The sequence below is a fragment of the Manihot esculenta genome, chromosome 13, assembly GCF_001659605.2.
Source record: "Manihot esculenta cultivar AM560-2 chromosome 13, M.esculenta_v8, whole genome shotgun sequence".
NCBI lineage: Eukaryota > Viridiplantae > Streptophyta > Magnoliopsida > Malpighiales > Euphorbiaceae > Manihot > Manihot esculenta.
In genome coordinates this window covers 22,330,081-22,351,166 of record NC_035173.2, presented here as the reverse complement: position 1 = coordinate 22,351,166, position 21,086 = coordinate 22,330,081, and the positions used below count along the sequence as shown (strand labels likewise).

The following is a 21,086-nucleotide window of genomic DNA, read 5'->3' as shown; positions in this document are numbered from 1 at the left end:
TTTTTAATTATGCATGATATGAAAAATATGCTCAAATCACATGGTTCCCGCTTGTTTCCTTGTTTTAATTTTCAATTTGGAAATTATCTGTTTGATCATCTCGGTTTGATCATGTTTCGCAATTTTTGGTCTCAATCTGCTTTGATCAACCTTTTTTATATCATGCATAATTAAGAAAATAATTATCAATTCGGATCTGAAAGTTATTTTTTTAATTATGCATGATATGAAAAATATGCTCAAATCACATGGTTCCCGCTTGTTTCCTTGTTTTAATTTTCAATTTGGAAATTATCTGTTTGATCATCTCGGTTTGATCATGTTTCGCAATTTTTGGTCTCAATCTGCTTTGATCAACCTTTTTTATATCATGCATAATTAAGAAAATAATTATCAATTCGGATCTGAAAAGTTATTTTTTTAATTATGCATGATATGAAAAATATGCTCAAATCACATGGTTCCCGCTTGTTTCCTTGTTTTAATTTTCAATTTGGAAATTATCTGTTTGATCATCTCGGTTTGATCATGTTTCGCAATTTTTGGTCTCAATCTGCTTTGATCAACCTTTTTTATATCATGCATAATTAAGAAAATAATTATCAATTCGGATCTGAAAGTTATTTTTTAATTATGCATGATATGAAAAATATGCTCAAATCACATGGTTCCCGCTTGTTTCCTTGTTTTAATTTTCAATTTGGAAATTATCTGTTTGATCATCTCGGTTTGATCATGTTTCGCAATTTTTGGTCTCAATCTGCTTTGATCAACCTTTTTTATATCATGCATAATTAAGAAAATAATTATCAATTCGGATCTGAAAGTTATTTTTTTAATTATGCATGATATGAAAAATATGCTCAAATCACATGGTTCCCGCTTGTTTCCTTGTTTTAATTTTCAATTTGGAAATTATCTGTTTGATCATCTCGGTTTGATCATGTTTCGCAATTTTTGGTCTCAATCTGCTTTGATCAACCTTTTTTATATCATGCATAATTAAGAAAATAATTATCAATTCGGATCTGAAAGTTATTTTTTTAATTATGCATGATATGAAAAATATGCTCAAATCACATGGTTCCCGCTTGTTTCCTTGTTTTAATTTTCAATTTGGAAATTATCTGTTTGATCATCTCGGTTTGATCATGTTTCGCAATTTTTGGTCTCAATCTGCTTTGATCAACCTTTTTTATATCATGCATAATTAAGAAAATAATTATCAATTCGGATCTGAAAGTTATTTTTTTAATTATGCATGATATGAAAAATATGCTCAAATCACATGGTTCCCGCTTGTTTCCTTGTTTTAATTTTCAATTTGGAAATTATCTGTTTGATCATCTCGGTTTGATCATGTTTCGCAATTTTTGGTCTCAATCTGCTTTGATCAACCTTTTTATATCATGCATAATTAAGAAAATAATTATCAATTCGGATCTGAAAGTTATTTTTTTAATTATGCATGATATGAAAAATATGCTCAAATCACATGGTTCCCGCTTGTTTCCTTGTTTTAATTTTCAATTTGGAAATTATCTGTTTGATCATCTCGGTTTGATCATGTTTCGCAATTTTTGGTCTCAATCTGCTTTGATCAACCTTTTTTATATCATGCATAATTAAGAAAATAATTATCAATTCGGATCTGAAAGTTATTTTTTTAATTATGCATGATATGAAAAATATGCTCAAATCACATGGTTCCCGCTTGTTTCCTTGTTTTAATTTTCAATTTGGAAATTATCTGTTTGATCATCTCGGTTTGATCATGTTTCGCAATTTTTGGTCTCAATCTGCTTTGATCAACCTTTTTTATATCATGCATAATTAAGAAAATAATTATCAATTCGGATCTGAAAGTTATTTTTTTAATTATGCATGATATGAAAAATATGCTCAAATCACATGGTTCCCGCTTGTTTCCTTGTTTTAATTTTCCAATTTGGAAATTATCTGTTTGATCATCTCGGTTTGATCATGTTTCGCAATTTTTGGTCTCAATCTGCTTTGATCAACCTTTTTTATATCATGCATAATTAAGAAAATAATTATCAATTCGGATCTGAAAGTTATTTTTTTAATTATGCATGATATGAAAAATATGCTCAAATCACATGGTTCCCGCTTGTTTCCTTGTTTTAATTTTCCAATTTGGAAATTATCTGTTTGATCATCTCGGTTTGATCATGTTTCGCAATTTTTGGTCTCAATCTGCTTTGATCAACCTTTTTTATATCATGCATAATTAAGAAAATAATTATCAATTCGGATCTGAAAGTTATTTTTTTAATTATGCATGATATGAAAAATATGCTCAAATCACATGGTTCCCGCTTGTTTCCTTGTTTTAATTTTCCAATTTGGAAATTATCTGTTTGATCATCTCGGTTTGATCATGTTTCGCAATTTTTGGTCTCAATCTGCTTTGATCAACCTTTTTTATATCATGCATAATTAAGAAAATAATTATCAATTCGGATCTGAAAGTTATTTTTTTAATTATGCATGATATGAAAAATATGCTCAAATCACATGGTTCCCGCTTGTTTCCTTGTTTTAATTTTCCAATTTGGAAATTATCTGTTTGATCATCTCGGTTTGATCATGTTTCGCAATTTTTGGTCTCAATCTGCTTTGATCAACCTTTTTTATATCATGCATAATTAAGAAAATAATTATCAATTCGGATCTGAAAGTTATTTTTTTAATTATGCATGATATGAAAAATATGCTCAAATCACATGGTTCCCGCTTGTTTCCTTGTTTTAATTTTCCAATTTGGAAATTATCTGTTTGATCATCTCGGTTTGATCATGTTTCGCAATTTTTGGTCTCAATCTGCTTTGATCAACCTTTTTTATATCATGCATAATTAAGAAAATAATTATCAATTCGGATCTGAAAGTTATTTTTTTAATTATGCATGATATGAAAAATATGCTCAAATCACATGGTTCCCGCTTGTTTCCTTGTTTTAATTTTCAATTTGGAAATTATCTGTTTGATCATCTCGGTTTGATCATGTTTCGCAATTTTTGGTCTCAATCTGCTTTGATCAACCTTTTTTATATCATGCATAATTAAGAAAATAATTATCAATTCGGATCTGAAAGTTATTTTTTTAATTATGCATGATATGAAAAATATGCTCAAATCACATGGTTCCCGCTTGTTTCCTTGTTTTAATTTTCAATTTGGAAATTATCTGTTTGATCATCTCGGTTTGATCATGTTTCGCAATTTTTGGTCTCAATCTGCTTTGATCAACCTTTTTTATATCATGCATAATTAAGAAAATAATTATCAATTCGGATCTGAAAGTTATTTTTTTAATTATGCATGATATGAAAAATATGCTCAAATCACATGGTTCCCGCTTGTTTCCTTGTTTTAATTTTCCAATTTGGAAATTATCTGTTTGATCATCTCGGTTTGATCATGTTTCGCAATTTTTGGTCTCAATCTGCTTTGATCAACCTTTTTTATATCATGCATAATTAAGAAAATAATTATCAATTCGGATCTGAAAGTTATTTTTTTAATTATGCATGATATGAAAAATATGCTCAAATCACATGGTTCCCGCTTGTTTCCTTGTTTTAATTTTCCAATTTGGAAATTATCTGTTTGATCATCTCGGTTTGATCATGTTTCGCAATTTTTGGTCTCAATCTGCTTTGATCAACCTTTTTTATATCATGCATAATTAAGAAAATAATTATCAATTCGGATCTGAAAGTTATTTTTTTAATTATGCATGATATGAAAAATATGCTCAAATCACATGGTTCCCGCTTGTTTCCTTGTTTTAATTTTCCAATTTGGAAATTATCTGTTTGATCATCTCGGTTTGATCATGTTTCGCAATTTTTGGTCTCAATCTGCTTTGATCAACCTTTTTTATATCATGCATAATTAAGAAAATAATTATCAATTCGGATCTGAAAGTTATTTTTTTAATTATGCATGATATGAAAAATATGCTCAAATCACATGGTTCCCGCTTGTTTCCTTGTTTTAATTTTCCAATTTGGAAATTTCTGTTTGATCATCTCGGTTTGATCATGTTTCGCAATTTTTGGTCTCAATCTGCTTTGATCAACCTTTTTTATATCATGCATAATTAAGAAAATAATTATCAATTCGGATCTGAAAATTATTTTTTTAATTATGCATGATATGAAAAATATGCTCAAATCACATGGTTCCCGCTTGTTTCCTTGTTTTAATTTTCCAATTTGGAAATTATCTGTTTGATCATCTCGGTTTGATCATGTTTCGCAATTTTTGGTCTCAATCTGCTTTGATCAACCTTTTTTATATCATGCATAATTAAGAAAATAATTATCAATTCGGATCTGAAAGTTATTTTTTTAATTATGCATGATATGAAAAATATGCTCAAATCACATGGTTCCCGCTTGTTTCCTTGTTTTAATTTTCCAATTTGGAAATGATCTGTTTGATCATCTCGGTTTGATCATGTTTCGCAATTTTTGGTCTCAATCTGCTTTGATCAACCTTTTTTATATCATGCATAATTAAGAAAATAATTATCAATTCGGATCTGAAAGTTATTTTTTTAATTATGCATGATATGAAAAATATGCTCAAATCACATGGTTCCCGCTTGTTTCCTTGTTTTAATTTTCCAATTTGGAAATTATCTGTTTGATCATCTCGTGGTCTCAATCTGCTTTGATCAACCTTTTTTATATCATGCATAATTAAGAAAATAATTATCAATTCGGATCTGAAAGTTATTTTTTTAATTATGAATGATATGAAAAATATGCTCAAATCACATGGTTCCCGCTTGTTTTCTTATTTTAATTTTCCAATTTGGAAATTATCTGTTTGATCATCTCGGTTTGATCATGTTTCGCAATTGTTGGTCTTAATCTGCTTTGATCAACCTTTTTTATATCATGCATAATTAAGAAAATAATTATCAATTCGGATCTGAAAATTATTTTTTTAATTATGCATGATATGAAAAATATGCTCAAATCATATGGTTCCCGCTTGTTTCCTTGTTTTAATTTTCCAATTTGGAAATTAATTTGTTTTGGAAATTTTGTTTGTCATACCAAAACTGACGACTCCCTGTTTAGGTACGCTGTTTGATAATCTCGGTTTGATCATGTTTCGCAATTTTTGGTCTTAATCTGCTTTGATCAACCTTTTTTTTTTCTTTATTTTTGTTATCTGCTGTTTGATCATATTATAGTTGATCAGCTTTTGGCTTCGGTTTCCTGGTTTGATCATTTAAATTCGTTTAATTTTGATTATCTGCTGTCTGATCATCTTCTGGTTGGATCAGTTTTTGGTTTTGCCTTTGATCGTGTTGTTAATAGTTTCTTTTAGCTTTTGGTTGTTGCCCCTTGGCTTTCTCTTTTTTATTTTTTAACTTTTTTTTTTGTTTGACCTGTATTTAGGAATTATGGATTTTCTGAATTAGGTGGAGTTATACTTATTTTTCATGTGATCATTTTCCATTTTTTTATATATTTTTATATTTACTTCTCGTTTTCTAATATGGGAATATTTAGAATTAGTCTGTAAGTTGTATCAGTTGAGTTCAGCTCATGAAAATGATTGCAGTTGTGATGATCATTACTTTTTATATGTACTAAATGTGTCACATAACATGTCTGTCTGACAAATCTAGTCTCAATAATATAAGACCTCTTTACTTTCTAATTTAATTAACCCAATATCTCTCTTAGATGAAGTTACACGGGTATAGATTTGCATGCAAGTCTACATTTGGTTCTCTTTGTCGTTAGTTATTTTTTGTTTCAATAATGTACTTGAATACACACTAGTGCTGTCAAGTTTAAACAGTACAATATGGTATTTGGAAGAGAGATTCTAGATTTATTTTGAATCTGTTATTCAGTTAGGGAAGAGGTGTGTATCTTGCTATAGAAGAGCTAGTGGTACTTCTTGGGTACCTTTGACCTTCTCATGTCTTACTCTGAACGCCCATCATCCTATTCTCTTTTTCTAGGCTCTTCAAATCAAAGGTAGTCGTTTGCTGGGTTGCTGAGCATAATTTTTGTTCATTCAAGTGAATTTGAGTAAATGTCTTATAATCATAAAAGACATTATTCAGGTAAATAATTGAAAATTTTGCATTATTCTCATTAAGCATATAACTAACAAATTAACAAGCTACTTATTTCAATTAAAACTATTATATATAACCACATTACCGCAAATAATATATTAAAATTAATATAAAACAAGCAAAACAGTAAGCAGACTTCATGGACAAAGGAGAATAATATTATTTTAAAGTCATGCATGATATATAAAAGGAAATGAAGACAACTGAAAGTCATATTACTGCTTATTATTAATTGATTTCTATGTATTTATCCACTTATTTCTAGCATAATTTTTTTGAACTTGTAAGTGTATTTTCTTTGAGTCATATAAATTGCATCTTTTAGCTTTTTATTATATCTTAGCCTTGTTCATAGCCAACGTAATTATCTAGTATGTGATTATTATATAGATGAAAATCTTAATCTCTCATGAAGATATGGAGAAGTTCTGTTCAGTATGTTTTTTAGTTGAATATGAATGTTATATCATTTATTATATATCTAATTTAAAAATAGAAAGCTATTTTTTTTTCTAAATTTAGGATTTCATAATTTGATGATTGAGAATACTGAGTCACTTTCATTCAATAATATTATTTTAAAATTCCTACATAAACACAATAAAAAAGATAAGAAATGTAGCAAAAAAATTTCATCTATAAATGTAGCAAAAAAATTTCATCTATAATGTTGTGTAGTAGTGTAAGGTAACTAAAACAAAATAAGTTATGGTAATTTAGCAAAAAAATTTCATCTATAATGTTGTGTAGTAGTGTAAGGTAACTAAAACAAAATAAGTTATGGTCAAATCAATTGTAGATCTTCAACAATTCTGCAATTTTTTTAACTTTAAATTGCTATATAAGCATCAAGACTTTGTTAAATGAATATGACCAAATAACATCCCAAAAATGAATCTAGTAATAAAAATGTTGATTACATCAGAGCTTAAAATATCATTTCTAGAGATATCATATTCATGTGTGCCTTCAATCACGTCTGCATTGTTCATATTACTTTCTGGAGATATTTCACACAACACATACTATACCTTTTTATTTTTAGAGTTGTATTCATTATACGCAAATGCAACATCCTCCATTTAAGCTTTGATGAAATCTAGAAATATGAAGATGTGATTGAGTATGTGTCGTGTAAAGTATGTATCTACAAAGCAATCTCCTTAGAGCCTTGTTCTGCTCCTTGGCTAGGTACGCGCATAGAGCACTCTCCATTGAAGAATGTATGATGTTGTCGTCTCAGTCATCCGCCTCTACCATGTTCAAATGATGGCAGTCCCTAGGCCTCAGGGTATTCTTTGCTATGAGAATAGACAATCGAGGCTCCTCGAGAAGTGAGTTCACCCGTATCAACGCTAGTGCTAAGTGTTGGATGACTCGAGGCCATAGGGCTCCGGCTCTAGCCTCTTCGTGTTGTGGACTAGATTGGCTAAATGGTAAGGAAGGTGTGCCCTTGGTAGAAGACTCAGGTTGGGTGGTAGATTGCTCATTTTTTGTTGGAGCTGGAGGTGGAGGAGGAAGAACGATGACCTCTTTTGCATGGCGGGCCCATTTTGGTAGGGGACTAAGGCACCCATTGTAGCTTTTCCCTTTTGAGTAGCATAAGCCGCCTCTACGAATTTATTCTTTTCTTTGTTAGCCATATATACACAAAGCAAAAAGTGAGTAAGGTAGTTTAAAGGCAACAAAATTTAGAAAGAAAATATACCATGCTCTGTAGTATAGGGTATGATATCTCGAGGGTTTTGGAACTGAGCGGTTGAGGGGATCGAGCCTATTCTGCCTAGTAATGGCTTTGCTAGGACAAGGTGGCATTCCTCACCACCTTATTAATGTCCACTCTTTAGGTTGAGGCCATCCTTCAATGGAAGTCCAAAGCCTCTTCCTCATCCCTCCGCAGTTGGATCCCTTCTTTTTTGAGCTCCACGTATATGTTTGATAGAGCATATTTTAGTCCATATTATCATAATCTTATTGATGTTTATTTACACATTTTCTACCTAATTTTGTGGTTTTAATCATGTTTTGCAGATATTAGGTATAAAGAGACAATCTGAAGAAAATACTCTTAAACTGCCAAAAAGTGCCAAATATGGAAAATGCCAAAAAAGGAAAGTTTTCAGAAAAGAAAAGTCTTCAAATAAGGAAAGTGTAGAAGCAAAAGCAAATATGGAAAGCTCAGTCAGAAGATTATTTGAAATTCAAAATGCAGATCTTTCTTTCCTTATTCAAAGATGAGCACACACTGCAGCAGTCAAATCTTCCTATTTAGGCTGCAAGATTTCAAGGAGATGCACTTGCCTCTTCCACAGTCAGCATTCAAAATTCAAACGAAGGCTCCACCTAAAAAGGAAAGACTGGACAAATATCTTTCCACTTCTGCACATTAATGACTGCACGCTCTCCTTCCTCTTTTGCAGTCCATGCACACGCCACTTGCCTCCTAAAGCCAAGGCGCGCTGACGGGTGTCGAATCCGTCAATTTAAATTTACTTCCCTTCTCTTGATTGTTAAGAACTTGAAGATAGGGTGAGTGAGTATCGATCCCACAGAGACCTTAAAACTGTTTAATTTAAATGACCAAATTGAAATAGAGAAATAGTTTAATGAAAAAGTGAGAAGAAGAGATTTTTCTTTTCTATGAAAATGGTTGTACCTTGGGCAAGCCAATAAAAATAAAAGAAAAATAAATAAATAAATAATGTAATTGAAAATTTAGAAACAACTAATTAATAAAAACTTTCAACTGAAGGTAATCAAATTGAGGTATTTGCAGTTGATCATTGGTTAGAAAAAGAAAGTATTTCATATTATTATCTATTGTTTGGTTATAGTGGTCAAACACGTGAATTCTACCAATTCTTCCTTACGAATAAATTAATCCACTTCGCACTTAAATTAATTCCTAGTTAACTAACAACCCCAACACGCGTGTAGATTTAATTAGTCAACTGCATTAAGAGAGAAGAACCCAAACTTGATCAATAAAAATATGCGTTTTATTTAAATCAAATTTATCAATTTCTTAACATAAACCAATATGTTAATTACTACCTGTTATTAACCCAATTAAACAATTATGGATTTAACTAGATTAATCAGCTATAAGTTGTTTTTCCAAGAGATTCAATAGGCCTCTTGAATTCTCAAGAAAACAACAATGGAGGTGGTGTTCCTCGAAATCAGAAATTGACAAAAAATAGAAATAAGATGAAGAGAATTAAGTGCATAACCTCACAACTTGAACAAACCTCAATTTAAATTAACCTTCAACTGAAAATAAATTGTTTAGGCATTCATGGCCATAATAAAATTATAAAAATCAAGCAAAAGTAGAAGAAAAAGAAAATATGGTGGAGAAGAAGATGGGGGTAGCAAGAGAGGGAATGAGAGTGAGAGATAGAATATGATCCCTAGGTTTAATGCTATGAGCCTTTATATAAGCACAAAAAGATAAAATTTTAAAATAAAATCTATTATTCCTAACTTATCTCTATCATAATCTTATATCTATCCTAATCTTATCTTTATTCTCATCTGATTGAGTTTGATTCAATTTGACTCCACTTGAAGCTGATCTTATCCTTGCTTAGGTGGCAAAATCTATCTTATCTCCCTGTCGCCTTGGGTTACAGGTTTGGTCAAGGTTGTAGCCTCCCAGTATAAAAAATCTTTTAATTCAGCCTTTTTTCTTCCTTTTCTCAACTTCTGCTCACAAACCTGTCCAAAATTAAATTCAAATTAAAATTAAATAATTATATCCAAATTACAGTAAAATCATGAAATTAAATGGGAACAAAATTGTGAGTTTTGCAACTCATCAGATTCCCCCACACTTGCACCTTTGCTTGTCTTCAAGCACAAAAATTAAAATGAAATAATAAAATACAGCCCTGTCCTCAACCAATCTGAAATTTATTTTGTCCAAAGTAAAGAACCAAATTGTCATACAATAGGATGATAGCAGAAATAACTTAATTCACCAAAGTTCACTTCAACAAGTTTCATATTTAGAATGTGTTTCTCAAGACATAAAGTTGGTCCTCAATTCAATTTCAAGCACAAAAATATTAGAATGTCATATAATATTAAACTGCCCTTTTAAAAGAGTAGAATTTTAGGAACTCTTGACTAGACCAACAAAATTTAAAGACTTGGGGGTTTATTATTTATTATTTACACTTCCTACTATATCTTGCTTGAAACTGATAAAGTGAATGTGAAACAAATGGTTATTGAGCCACATGCCCTAGGTTATTCAGCTCAGGTGGCTACTAGCTCCACTCATAATTACCCAATAAAAAGGTATGGGCGAGTTTTTTAAATGGCCCAAATGGGGTGATACTCTCCCAAACACCGATTTCTCCATACAGAATCACCTTAAGGGGTCACCAAGTACCACACTACTTGGGCCATCGGGTTGGTAACCAATTGATCGAGCAACTAGAGGAGTGGGTCATAGGAGTGCATTTATTTCTGTTTTTTTTTATAAGTGACACCCCTTAGTTTTCATATAAACATATAGTCTAGAAAATGTCCTTTAATTCATTCTCAATAAAGGGCAGCAACTCATTTAAAAGAACACGCATTCATTATCCAACTATTTAAATAAGGACTATACTTCATGAGTTTTCAAAACAAGCCTTAAAAATAAAACTAACAAAATGAGCAATGATGAATTTATTCTATTTAAGCTAACATACAAATGGTATAAGAACTTGAATTCTACGACAAAGAACGTACCAATTTCTCATGGCAAGTAAGGAGCTGTAAAAATAATTTTTCTTTTTTGAACAAAAATAATGTCAATACTAGAAATCATAAAAATTAAATCTCAGAAACAATTTAAAGTGCAAGTGTTGAGAAACTGCTGAGAATCAGATTAAGTGTTATTGGGCAACCTCTAGCTCAAACATTAAAAACTCAAAGAAAAATGGCAGAAAAAGAAATAAAAATTTCTAGATATTTTAGAATACAGCAGATATATATATTCATCAATCATCAATCATCAATCAATCTCATTAATCACAAGAACACTTCTATTTTCATACCACATCTCCCCCCACACTTACTCCTCACATTATCCTCAATGTGGAAAAAATTCAATTCAACTGGGAAAGTTCACAAAATAAAATAAAAGTAAAATCAAAGAGAACTTCCCTTAAGAGTAAGTCGCCTAGATCTCAGGCTGCTGGTGGTTGGGGTATGGGCAACCCCAAGTGAGAGAGAATGGCATCCAATTTGGCATCCATATGGTGCATTTTTGCTTCAATTCTGGCTAGGCGGGCTTGATCATTAGGTTCTGGAGATGCTGCTGAGGAGGTTGAGGCTGAAGCTGACTGGTTCTCTATTTGAAATAAACGCGATCGTGGTGGAATGATAGGACCTGGAGGACAAAACACAAATTCTTTCCTCTCGTTGAGGCAAAGTAAGCCCATAGAATTAAGTGCAGATATGTCAAGTGGAAGAATAGGCTCAGCTATGTGTAAATTAGTGTTTTTAATATCAAGTACACCCAACCCTACTGCTAGCATTGAAATTATAGAACCCAAGTATATACCACGTCCAACATTAGATATACTTTTAAACTGTGAGGCTAACCAAAAACCAGAATTAACTTTTCTTTTTTTTGACATGCACCATAAGAAGAATAGTTCATATTTTGTGAGTTTAGTTGGATCTTTATTTTTTTCAGAAAATGTATAACACAGGAACCTGTGAAGGTATCTAAATATGGCAGGGCTCTGAATATCATTAGCTTTAGATTTTCCACCCCTAAATTTAGGCTCAGGTTTCCCTGTTAACTTCTTGTATGCTAAAATTGGATCCCAATCCGCTGGGTAGTCACATAATGAATCTAAATATTCAATAGTTTTGACATATTCATTATCATAAATACCCAAGTACAAATTAAATGTTGTGATTGAACATTGGACCATTTTATTTTGCAACCTAAAACGAATTGTAGGAATATTCAAATTAAAATCCTGTGCATCAAAAGAAAACTCATAGGTTGCATAAAATTCACGGCAAATCTCAACATAGGAGGGGCAATCTATAACAAAAAATTTTCTCCATCCAATTGAATCAATTAAAGCGTAAACTTCATCATACAATTGCAATTGGATCAAGGTATCATCATTTATTTTCTTACAAGCATAAATATTAGAATGGAGAAAAATTTTATATCTCACCTCATCATCGCCGACAAAGCTAAAATTGCCATGAAGGTCTTACTCTGCAGGTAGATATCTAGCCTTTCCACCAGCTATCCTGGGCATCCGTTTTTTCTGCTTTTTCTTCGGAGGAGAATCAGCCTGGATTTCTTCACTCGCACTCGAGGTCGTGTCCTCGCTGCTGTCCTCCGAAGCCTCCACGATTAATTTTATGGTTCTGGATTGCATTTTTTGTTTTTGGAGTTGCCTCAAGATTTCAGGTTTCACCTCCCATTCTTCCTCATCATCACTCATTAAGTCATAAATAGGAACCTTACCTTTCATCTGTGAATGCTGGCGCATGGTTGCATCTGGCGAGGAAGTGGATAGCGGCGGTGTCGGCATTGGAGAGGCTGCGATCGGCAAGGAGGCACGCGCGGAAGGGGCTGTGACCGGTGAGGGGGCATGCGCGGAAGGGGCTGCGATCGGCGAGTCTGCTGGTTTGCGTTGCACGCGAGGCGTGGTCGCCACGTTCTAACGGCGGCTCCCGATGGTTGCGCCGGCAGCGTGGCTCTCAGCAGCGTGAGAAACGGCAAGACAAGAGGCGGCGCGGGCCATCTGCAGGGAAGAGAAAAAGAAAAAAGAAAAAGATAGAAGATGAAGATGACAGGAAAGAAAAAAATTAGGTTTCTCTTTTTCTTTTTTTTTTTAATTTTAATTTTTTTTAGTATTATTTTATTTATTTATTTTTCTTTCTTTTTTATTTTCTTTTTCTTAATTATTTTTTTATTTTTTATTTTTATTTTAAATAGAAAATAAAATGCAGTAGAACAGAACCTACCTTCCTTTGAGAGCAATTTTAAAAATAATAACTTACCTTCAAAATGGTTTTCTAAAAGTTTTGAATTGTCTAGAAGATCCAATATGCTCCAAAAATAATAAATTAATTAATTTAAAATTAAAAATTAAAAGAAAACTTATTTGTGACTCTACAGGCTTGGGCAAGCCTGTAATCTTGAGTTGCCTCCCAAGCAGCGCCCTTATTTATTGTCCTAGGCTGGACTTTTCTTTCTTCAAGTTTCGATCTGTGGTACTCCCAGAATCATAATTTCTTCATCTTTGGGCTTCAATCCCTCCTAAAAGGGTTTGAGTCTATGGCTATTCACTTTAAAAATTTTACTAGTTTCAAGACTTTGAATTTGCACGGCTCCATTGTTAAAAGTCTTAATTACAACAAATGGGCCAATCCATCGTGTCCTCAATTTTCCTTAAAAAAAGTTTTAACCGATAATGAAAAAGTAAAACTTTTTGGCCCACCTAAAAATTTTTCCGAGAAATTGATTCTTCATGAAAAGCTTTGGTTTTCACCTTGTAAATTTTGGCACTCTCTTCATTCCTTATTTCCTCTAGTTCCTGCAATTGCAACTTTCGATTAGAACTTCCCTCTATTAAGCTGTTGTTCCATTGCTTTATTGCCCAAAAGGCTTTATGCTCTAGCTCAACTGGAAAATGGCAAGGCTTGCCATAAACTAGCCGGAATGGTGACATGCCTATTGGGGTCTTATAGGTTGTCCTATAAGCCCATAGCGCATCATCAAGGCGGTTGCTCCAGTCTTTCCTATTAATATTGACAGTTTTCTCTATGATCGATTTAATTTCCTTGTTAGAAACCTCTGCTTGGTCGTTTGCCTGTGGATGGTATGCTGTAGAGGTACGATGAGTTACTCCATATTTTCTCAACAATGATTCGATCACCTTATTGCAAAAGTGGATTCCTCGATCACTCACTAGTAGTCGTGGAACTCCAAACCTGACAAATATATGAGTTTTCAAAAAAACAGAAACAACTTTTGAATCATTAGTCCTGGTGGCCTTAGCCTCCACTCACTTTGAGACATAGTCAACAGCAAGCAAAATGTATTGGTTTCCAAATGAAGAGGGAAATGGACCCATAAAATCTATACCCCATACATCGAAAATTTCAATTACCAGTATAGGTGCAAGGGGCATCTGATCTCGGTATCCTAGGTTACCTGTTCTTTAACAATTGGAACATGCCTTACAAAACATATAAGAGTCTTTGAATATATTGGGCCAGTAGAGTCCACATTCTAACACCTTCCTTGCTGTCTTTTTTGGTCCAAAGTGCCCTCCACAGGCTTCTGAGTGGCAGAAATGAAGAATAGACTCTATTTCACTTTCTGGGACACATCGCCTTACTATTTGGTCAGCATAAAATTTCCATAAGTACGGCTCATCCTAAACGTACTGTCATGCATCATGCTTCATTTTCTTTTTTTGGCTTCTTGAAATTCCTACTGGAAAACTTTTGGTCACCATATAGTTTACCAAATCTGCGTACCAAGGGCTTGTCACCTGCACAAAAAATAATTGTTCGTCAGAAAATTCATCTTTTAAAGGGAATTCATCTTGGGATTGAAATAAACGACTGAGGTGATCAGCCACCAAGTTTTCTGATCCCTTTTTATCATTAATTTCAAGGTCAAATTCCTGTAATAATAAAATCCAACAAATCAGTCGCAGTTTCGCTTCTTTCTTCTTTAAAAGGTATCTCAAAGTTGCATGGTCAGAAAATACAATTACTTTAGTACCCAACAAATATGATCTAAATCTTTCTAAGGCAAAGACAATTGCTAAGAGTTCTTTTTCAGTGGTGGTATAATTGCTTTGGGCCTTATCTAAAGTTCTGGATGCATAACATATTACATGGGGTTTTTTATCAATTCGCTGACCAAGAACAACCCCTAAAGCATAATTACTTGCGTCACACATTATTTCAAATGGATAATGCCAATTTAGTGCTTGCATAATGGGGGCAGCAACTAGCTTTTCCTTAAGAGTATCGAAAGCTTCTTTATACTCATTATCAAAATTAAATGGTACATCCTTTTGCAAAAGTTTACACAATGGTTGAGCAATCCTTGAGAAGTCTTTGATAAATCTCCTGTAAAATCCTGCATGACCAAGAAAATATCTAATATCTCGTATACAAGTAGGATATGGTAAATCCTTAATTACATCAACCTTGGCCTTATTGACCTCAATTCCTCGTTTAAAGACTATATGTCCTAAAATTAAGCCTTGATCCACCATGAAGTGACATTTTTCATAATTTAAGACTAAATTAGACTCTAAACATCGTTTTAAAATATGTGTGAGGTTGATTAGACATTCATCAAATGAATTACCATAAACTGTAAAGTCGTCCATGAATACCTCGATTATCTTCTCAACAAATTCTGAAAATATACTGACTATACATCTCTGGAAGGTTGCTGGTGCATTGCAAAGCCCAAAAGGCATCCTTCTGTAGGCAAAGGTGCCGAATGGACATGTGAAAGTCGTCTTTTCTTGGTCTTCTGGGGCCACTGGTATCTGGTAAAACCCTGAAAAGCCATCCAAACAACAAAAATGAGATTTTCCTGCCAATCTTTCTAACATTTGATCGATAAAAGGTAAAGGAAAGTGATCCTTCCTAGTTACTGAATTCAACTTGCGATAGTCTATACAAACCCTCCACCCGTTTTGAACACGAGTGGGAACTGATTCTCCTTCTGAGTTGGTTCTTACTGTTATTCCTGTCTTCTTTGGCACGACTTGGACTGGACTTACCCATCTACTGTCTGAAATTGGATATATTATTCCTGCATCAAGCAATTTTAGCATATCTTTTCTTACAACTTCCATCATAGGTGGGTTCAATCTTCTTTGTGCTTCCCTTTTTGGCTTACTATTTTCTTCAAGGAGGATCTTGTGCTTGCACGTAGAGGGGCTTAACCCCTTAAGATCTGCAATTGTCCACCCAACTGCTTCCTTATACTCCTTTAGTACCTCAACAAGCTTATCTTCTTCACCTTTACTCAGTTTATTAGAGACTATGACCGGAAGGGTGTTTTCTTTCCCCAGGAAGACATACTTCAAGTGTGTGGGAAGAGCCTTTAGCTCAATCTCCGGTGCCTGAAGAATTGAAGGGAGAAGTTTGTGGTGAGACTTGGGTATTGAAAGTAAATTAGAGGTACTTACCTTCTAGTCTGGTGTATCCAATGAGTGGATGGTCTCTATGATCTCTTCATCAAACTGGGTTGTGCACTCGTCAAGGTAATCTAATGTCAAGTTTTCAGTTAGAACTACCTCCAACTTGTCTTCCTTGCTTAGTTCAAATGCTTCTTAAGCGAGAGGTTCGATTACATCTATGCTGCAAATAGAAAAGTTTTCATCAGGATACTTCATTGCATCATAGACATTAAACTTTACATCTTCTCCATCAAACTCCATTGTGAGCGTGCCTTCATGCAAATCAATTTTCGTTCTGGCTATGCTAAGGAATGGCCTTCCTAGAAACAAATCTGTAGAGTTGGATGAATTATCGTCCTCCATGTCTAGGATGAAGAAGTCAGCTGGGAAGATTAATTTTCCCACTTAGACCAAAACATCTTCTAATACACCCTTAGAATAGACTATTGATCTATCGGCGAGTTGGAGTGTGATTCCTGTTTGTTTTAACGGGCCTGCATCCAAAGACAAATAAACTGATAGAGGCATAACATTTATGGAAGCTCCTAAGTCACATATTGCTTTTTTTAGTTCAAGGTTTCCTACTTTACATGATATAGCAAACATGCCTTTGTCGTTACATTTTGGTGCAATTTTTCTTTGGAGTACAGCTGACACATTCTCCCCTACTTTAATCTTTTCATGCCCATACAATTTTCTTTTATTAGTGCAAAGGTCTTTTAGAAATTTCGCGTACCTGGGTATTTGTTTTATGGTCTCAATAAGGGGTATGTTTACCTGGACCTTGCGAAAGATCTCTAAGATCTCTTTCTCTTCCTTTTCCCTCTTTGTTTGTGCAAGTCTTTCGGGAAAAGGTGGACGAATTACCTGCATCAGAGTTTGTTCTTCCTCAGATTCCTGGGGTTGTTTCTCTTCTGGAATCTCTATTTCTGCTTCTACCTTCTGGTCTGTTGTACTACCTTGGGCAAGCCTCTTCTGGCTGGCAGACTCCAACTCCTTCCCACTTCGCAAGGTAATTGCACTTGCGTTCTGTTTTGGATTTGGCATAGTTTGGGAGGGCAGTTTCCCTTGTGATTCTAGCTTGCTTACTGATGTAGCAAGTTGGCTCATTTGATTCAACAAATTCTGAATGCTTGACTTTGTTTCCTGTTGAAAAGCAAGAGTGCTATTAGCAAGGGATTGAACAATGTCTTCTAGAGACATACCTGATTTTGTAGCTTGATAGTTGGTCCTTGGTTGGTAGTTCTGCTGTCTATTCCCATAACTAAGGTTTGGATGATCTCTCCACCCTGGATTGTAAGTGCTTGAAAATGGGTCATACTTCCTTTGTTGTCCATTGAATTGTTGTCCATTGAATCCTCCAATGGCATTTACTTGTTGCTCTCCTTCTTGAAGGATAGGACACATATCTGTGGGGTGATCTGCTTGTTTGCAAATGCCACAAGTTCGTGTATTGTTCCCTGCACCCAATTGTTGAATTGCAGCTGTTAGTTGTGAAATTTTAGAATCTAAAGATGCAATACTTACTTCATTGGCATTTCTTGGAATGTCCTCTTCTCGGCCATATTGTCTAGAATTGGCAGCTAATTTGGAGATTAAAGTTTTACCTTCTTCAGGTTCCATTTCTGCAATGGCTCCTCCACTAGCAGCATCTATTATTCTTCGTTCTAATGGCAACAGTCCTTCGTAAAAGTGAAGATTAAGTTGTTTTGGAGTGATTCCATGTTTTGGACAACTTGCAATTAATTTCTTATACCTTTCCCAATATTCATGTAAATTTTCATTTTTTCTTTGCTTAATTCCACTTATTTCCTTTCTCATTGATGATGCTTTGGTCGTTGGAAAAAATCTTTCTAAGAATAAGTCTCTAATTTGCGCCCAAGTGGTGATTGAACCTGGGGGCAAATAGTAGAGCCAATCCTTAGCAGATTCAATTAAAGTGAAAGGGAAAGCTACCAACCTTATTTGTTCATCAGTTATACCTTGTGGTCTCATACTTGAACAGACCACATAAAACTCCTTTAGATGACGATGAGGGTCTTCATTCTCCAAGCCTTGGAATTTTGGTAACATATGAATCATACCTGTTCGTAATTCCAAGGGTGCATTCAGTATTGGGTATGTTATGCAAAGGGGTTGCTCTTCAGCGGCAGCAGCTGCGGCCATATTGTCTCTTTGATTTGTGTCAATTAGAGGCTCAGTTGGTGTTGAAGATGAGGTCTCTTCAGTGCGCAAAGGAGATCGGGCAGATGGTTGAGAGGCTCCCAAATTGGCCTGTTTTTGCAACTTAGTTGCTTTTCTCAACCTTTTTGCAGTCTTCTCGATTTCTGGATCAAACTGAATCCTGCTATTCTCAGATCTGGTCATAAAAACAAAAACAAATTGTTAGAGGTCCCCGGCAACGGCGCCAAAATTTGACGGGTGTCGAATCCGTCAATTTAAATTTACTTCCCTTCTCTTGATTGTTAAGAACTTGAAGATAGGGTGAGTGAGTATCGATCCCACAGAGACCTTAAAACTGTTTAATTTAAATGACCAAATTGAAATAGAGAAATAGTTTAATGAAAAAGTGAGAAGAAGAGATTTTTCTTTTCTATGAAAATGGTTGTACCTTGGGCAAGCCAATAAAAATAAAAGAAAAATAAATAAATAAATAATGTAATTGAAAATTTAGAAACAACTAATTAATAAAAACTTTCAGCTGAAGGTAATCAAATTGAGGTATTTGCAGTTGATCATTGGTTAGAAACAAAATATTTCATATTATTATCTATTGTTTGGTTATAGTGGTCAAACACGCGAATCCCACCAATTCTTCCTTATGAATACATTAATCTGCTTCGCGCTTAAATTAATTCCTAGTTAACTAATAATCCCAACACGCGTGTATATTTAATTAGTCAACTGCATTAAGAGAGAAGAACCCAAACTTGATCAATAAAAACACGCGTTTTTTTTTAAATCAAATCCACTAATTTCTTAATATAAACTAATATATTAATTGCTACTTATTATTAACCCAATTAAACAATTACGGATTTAATTAGATTAATTAGCAATATGTTGTCTTCCCAAGAGATTCAATGGGCCCCTTGAATTCTCAAGAAAATAACAATGGAGGTGGTGTTCCTCGAATTCAGAAATTAATAGAAAATAGAAAATAAGATGAAGAGAATTAAAGCACATAACCTCACAACTTAAACAAACCTCAAAATTAAATTAACCTTCAACTGAAAAATAATTGTCTAGCCACTCATGGCCATAATAAAATTATAACAATTAAGTAAAAGAAGAAGAAAAGAAGATGGAGAAGAAGGTGGGAGAACAGCAAGAGAGGAAATGAGAGTGAGAAGTAGAATCTGTCCCCCTAGGTTGAATGCTAGAGCCTTTATATAGGCACAAAAAGATAAAACTTAATAATTAAAATAAAATCTATTATTCCTATCTTATCTCTATCATAATCTTATCTCTATCCTCATCTGATTGAGTTTGTTTCAACTTGACCCATTTGAATATGATCTTATCATTGTTTAGGTGGCAAAATCTATCTTTATCTTCCCTTCGATTGTAGCTTCCCAGTATAAAAATCCTTTATTTCAGCATTTTTTTCTTCCTTTTATCAACTTCTGCTCACAAACCTGTATAAAATTAAATTCAAATTAAAATTAAATATTTACATAAAAATTACAGTAAAATCAAGGAGTTAAATGAGGAAAAAAATGTGAATTTTGCAACTCATCACGCGCGCCCTTCCTTTTCTAAAAGCCTTGGGACATGGCTCTTTCCTTTTGAAGCTCAAGCCACGCATCCTTCCTCTTCTGAAAGTATTAATGCACGATTCTTTCCTCTTCTGAAGACAAGCTGCGCGTCTCCTTCCCTCTGGTGAGCTTGCAACACGATACTTTCCTCTTTTACAACAACTTGGGCAGCAAGTTGTACATGGGCAGCATCTTGGGCAGCTTCTTCACTAATTAGGAAGCAAGGGAGACCTAGGGCAGCATCTAATCCTATTTAAAGAGAGCACAAGGCCAGCCACACAACTCTTCTATCTCTCTCTATGTTTTTGCAACTCCTTTGGCACAAGACTCTCATCTGGCTCTATCTTCTTCTACCTTTCTTTTATTTTTGGTTTTTGTTCAGCCATGAATGGCTGAAACCTTTTTATCTAGTTGAGGATTGGTTGAAACTAAGGTTGTTTTATGGGTTGTGAGATCTAAACACACATTGTTTTTCTTTTGGTTATTCAATATTCATACAATGCATGCTTGAAATCTATTATTACTTTGTTGTTTTAATCAAATTGGCCACTTGATTCTTGATTGCAAGGTAATTAATTGTTAGTTTGGATAATTTTTAGTCCGTAATTGCTGGAATTATTCAAACATAAGAACACTTGGTGTAACAACTAAGGAATTGTATGATCTAGCAACATCTCATGCGTTTGAGTAGTTAGGATTGGATCTCTCTCTTTCTTCATGCAATTAACAATTGTTTTGATGCCTAAGGCCCAAGGACGTTTCTTGGCAATTTGTTAATTAGTAATTAATTAGAGGACGTTTCCTAATTGATTTAATCATAAGAACCCGTAGCAAGCCTGCTATACTCCCTGGGTACCTGTAAATCTCATATATGAGCATATGAAAAACCAGGCTTAACAGGTATGAGTTAACCCATCTAGAGCAAGCTCTAGTCAGGGGTACAGAGTACAGAGATAGTGCATGCATAGGTTAAGCCTTGGTCCAGAATGTAATACCCGG

At 33.8% G+C, this 21,086-nt stretch overlaps 1 protein-coding gene across 1 annotated transcript; it reads right to left on the bottom strand.

Annotated features, from left to right (window-relative positions):
- Positions 1 to 16,734: 16,734 nt before the first annotated feature.
- On the bottom strand, positions 16,735 to 18,696 carry LOC122721280. The gene is made up of 2 exons (XM_043949355.1): positions 18,414 to 18,696; positions 16,735 to 18,011 (listed from the first exon to the last, which is right to left on the bottom strand). Exons 1-2 carry the CDS (start codon positions 18,694 to 18,696, stop codon positions 16,735 to 16,737), a joined length of 1,560 nt encoding a protein of 519 aa, XP_043805290.1.
- Positions 18,697 to 21,086: the final 2,390 nt, after the last annotated feature.

Coding starts and splice junctions, on each gene's coding strand:
- LOC122721280 (XM_043949355.1), bottom strand. CDS start 18,696: ATGACCAGATCTGAGAATAGCAGGATTCAGTTTGATCCAGAAATCGAG. Junction 18,012..18,413: donor ACCCTTGGAATTACGAACAG/GTATGATTCATA, acceptor ACTTTTACGAAG/GACTGTTGCCATTAGAACGA.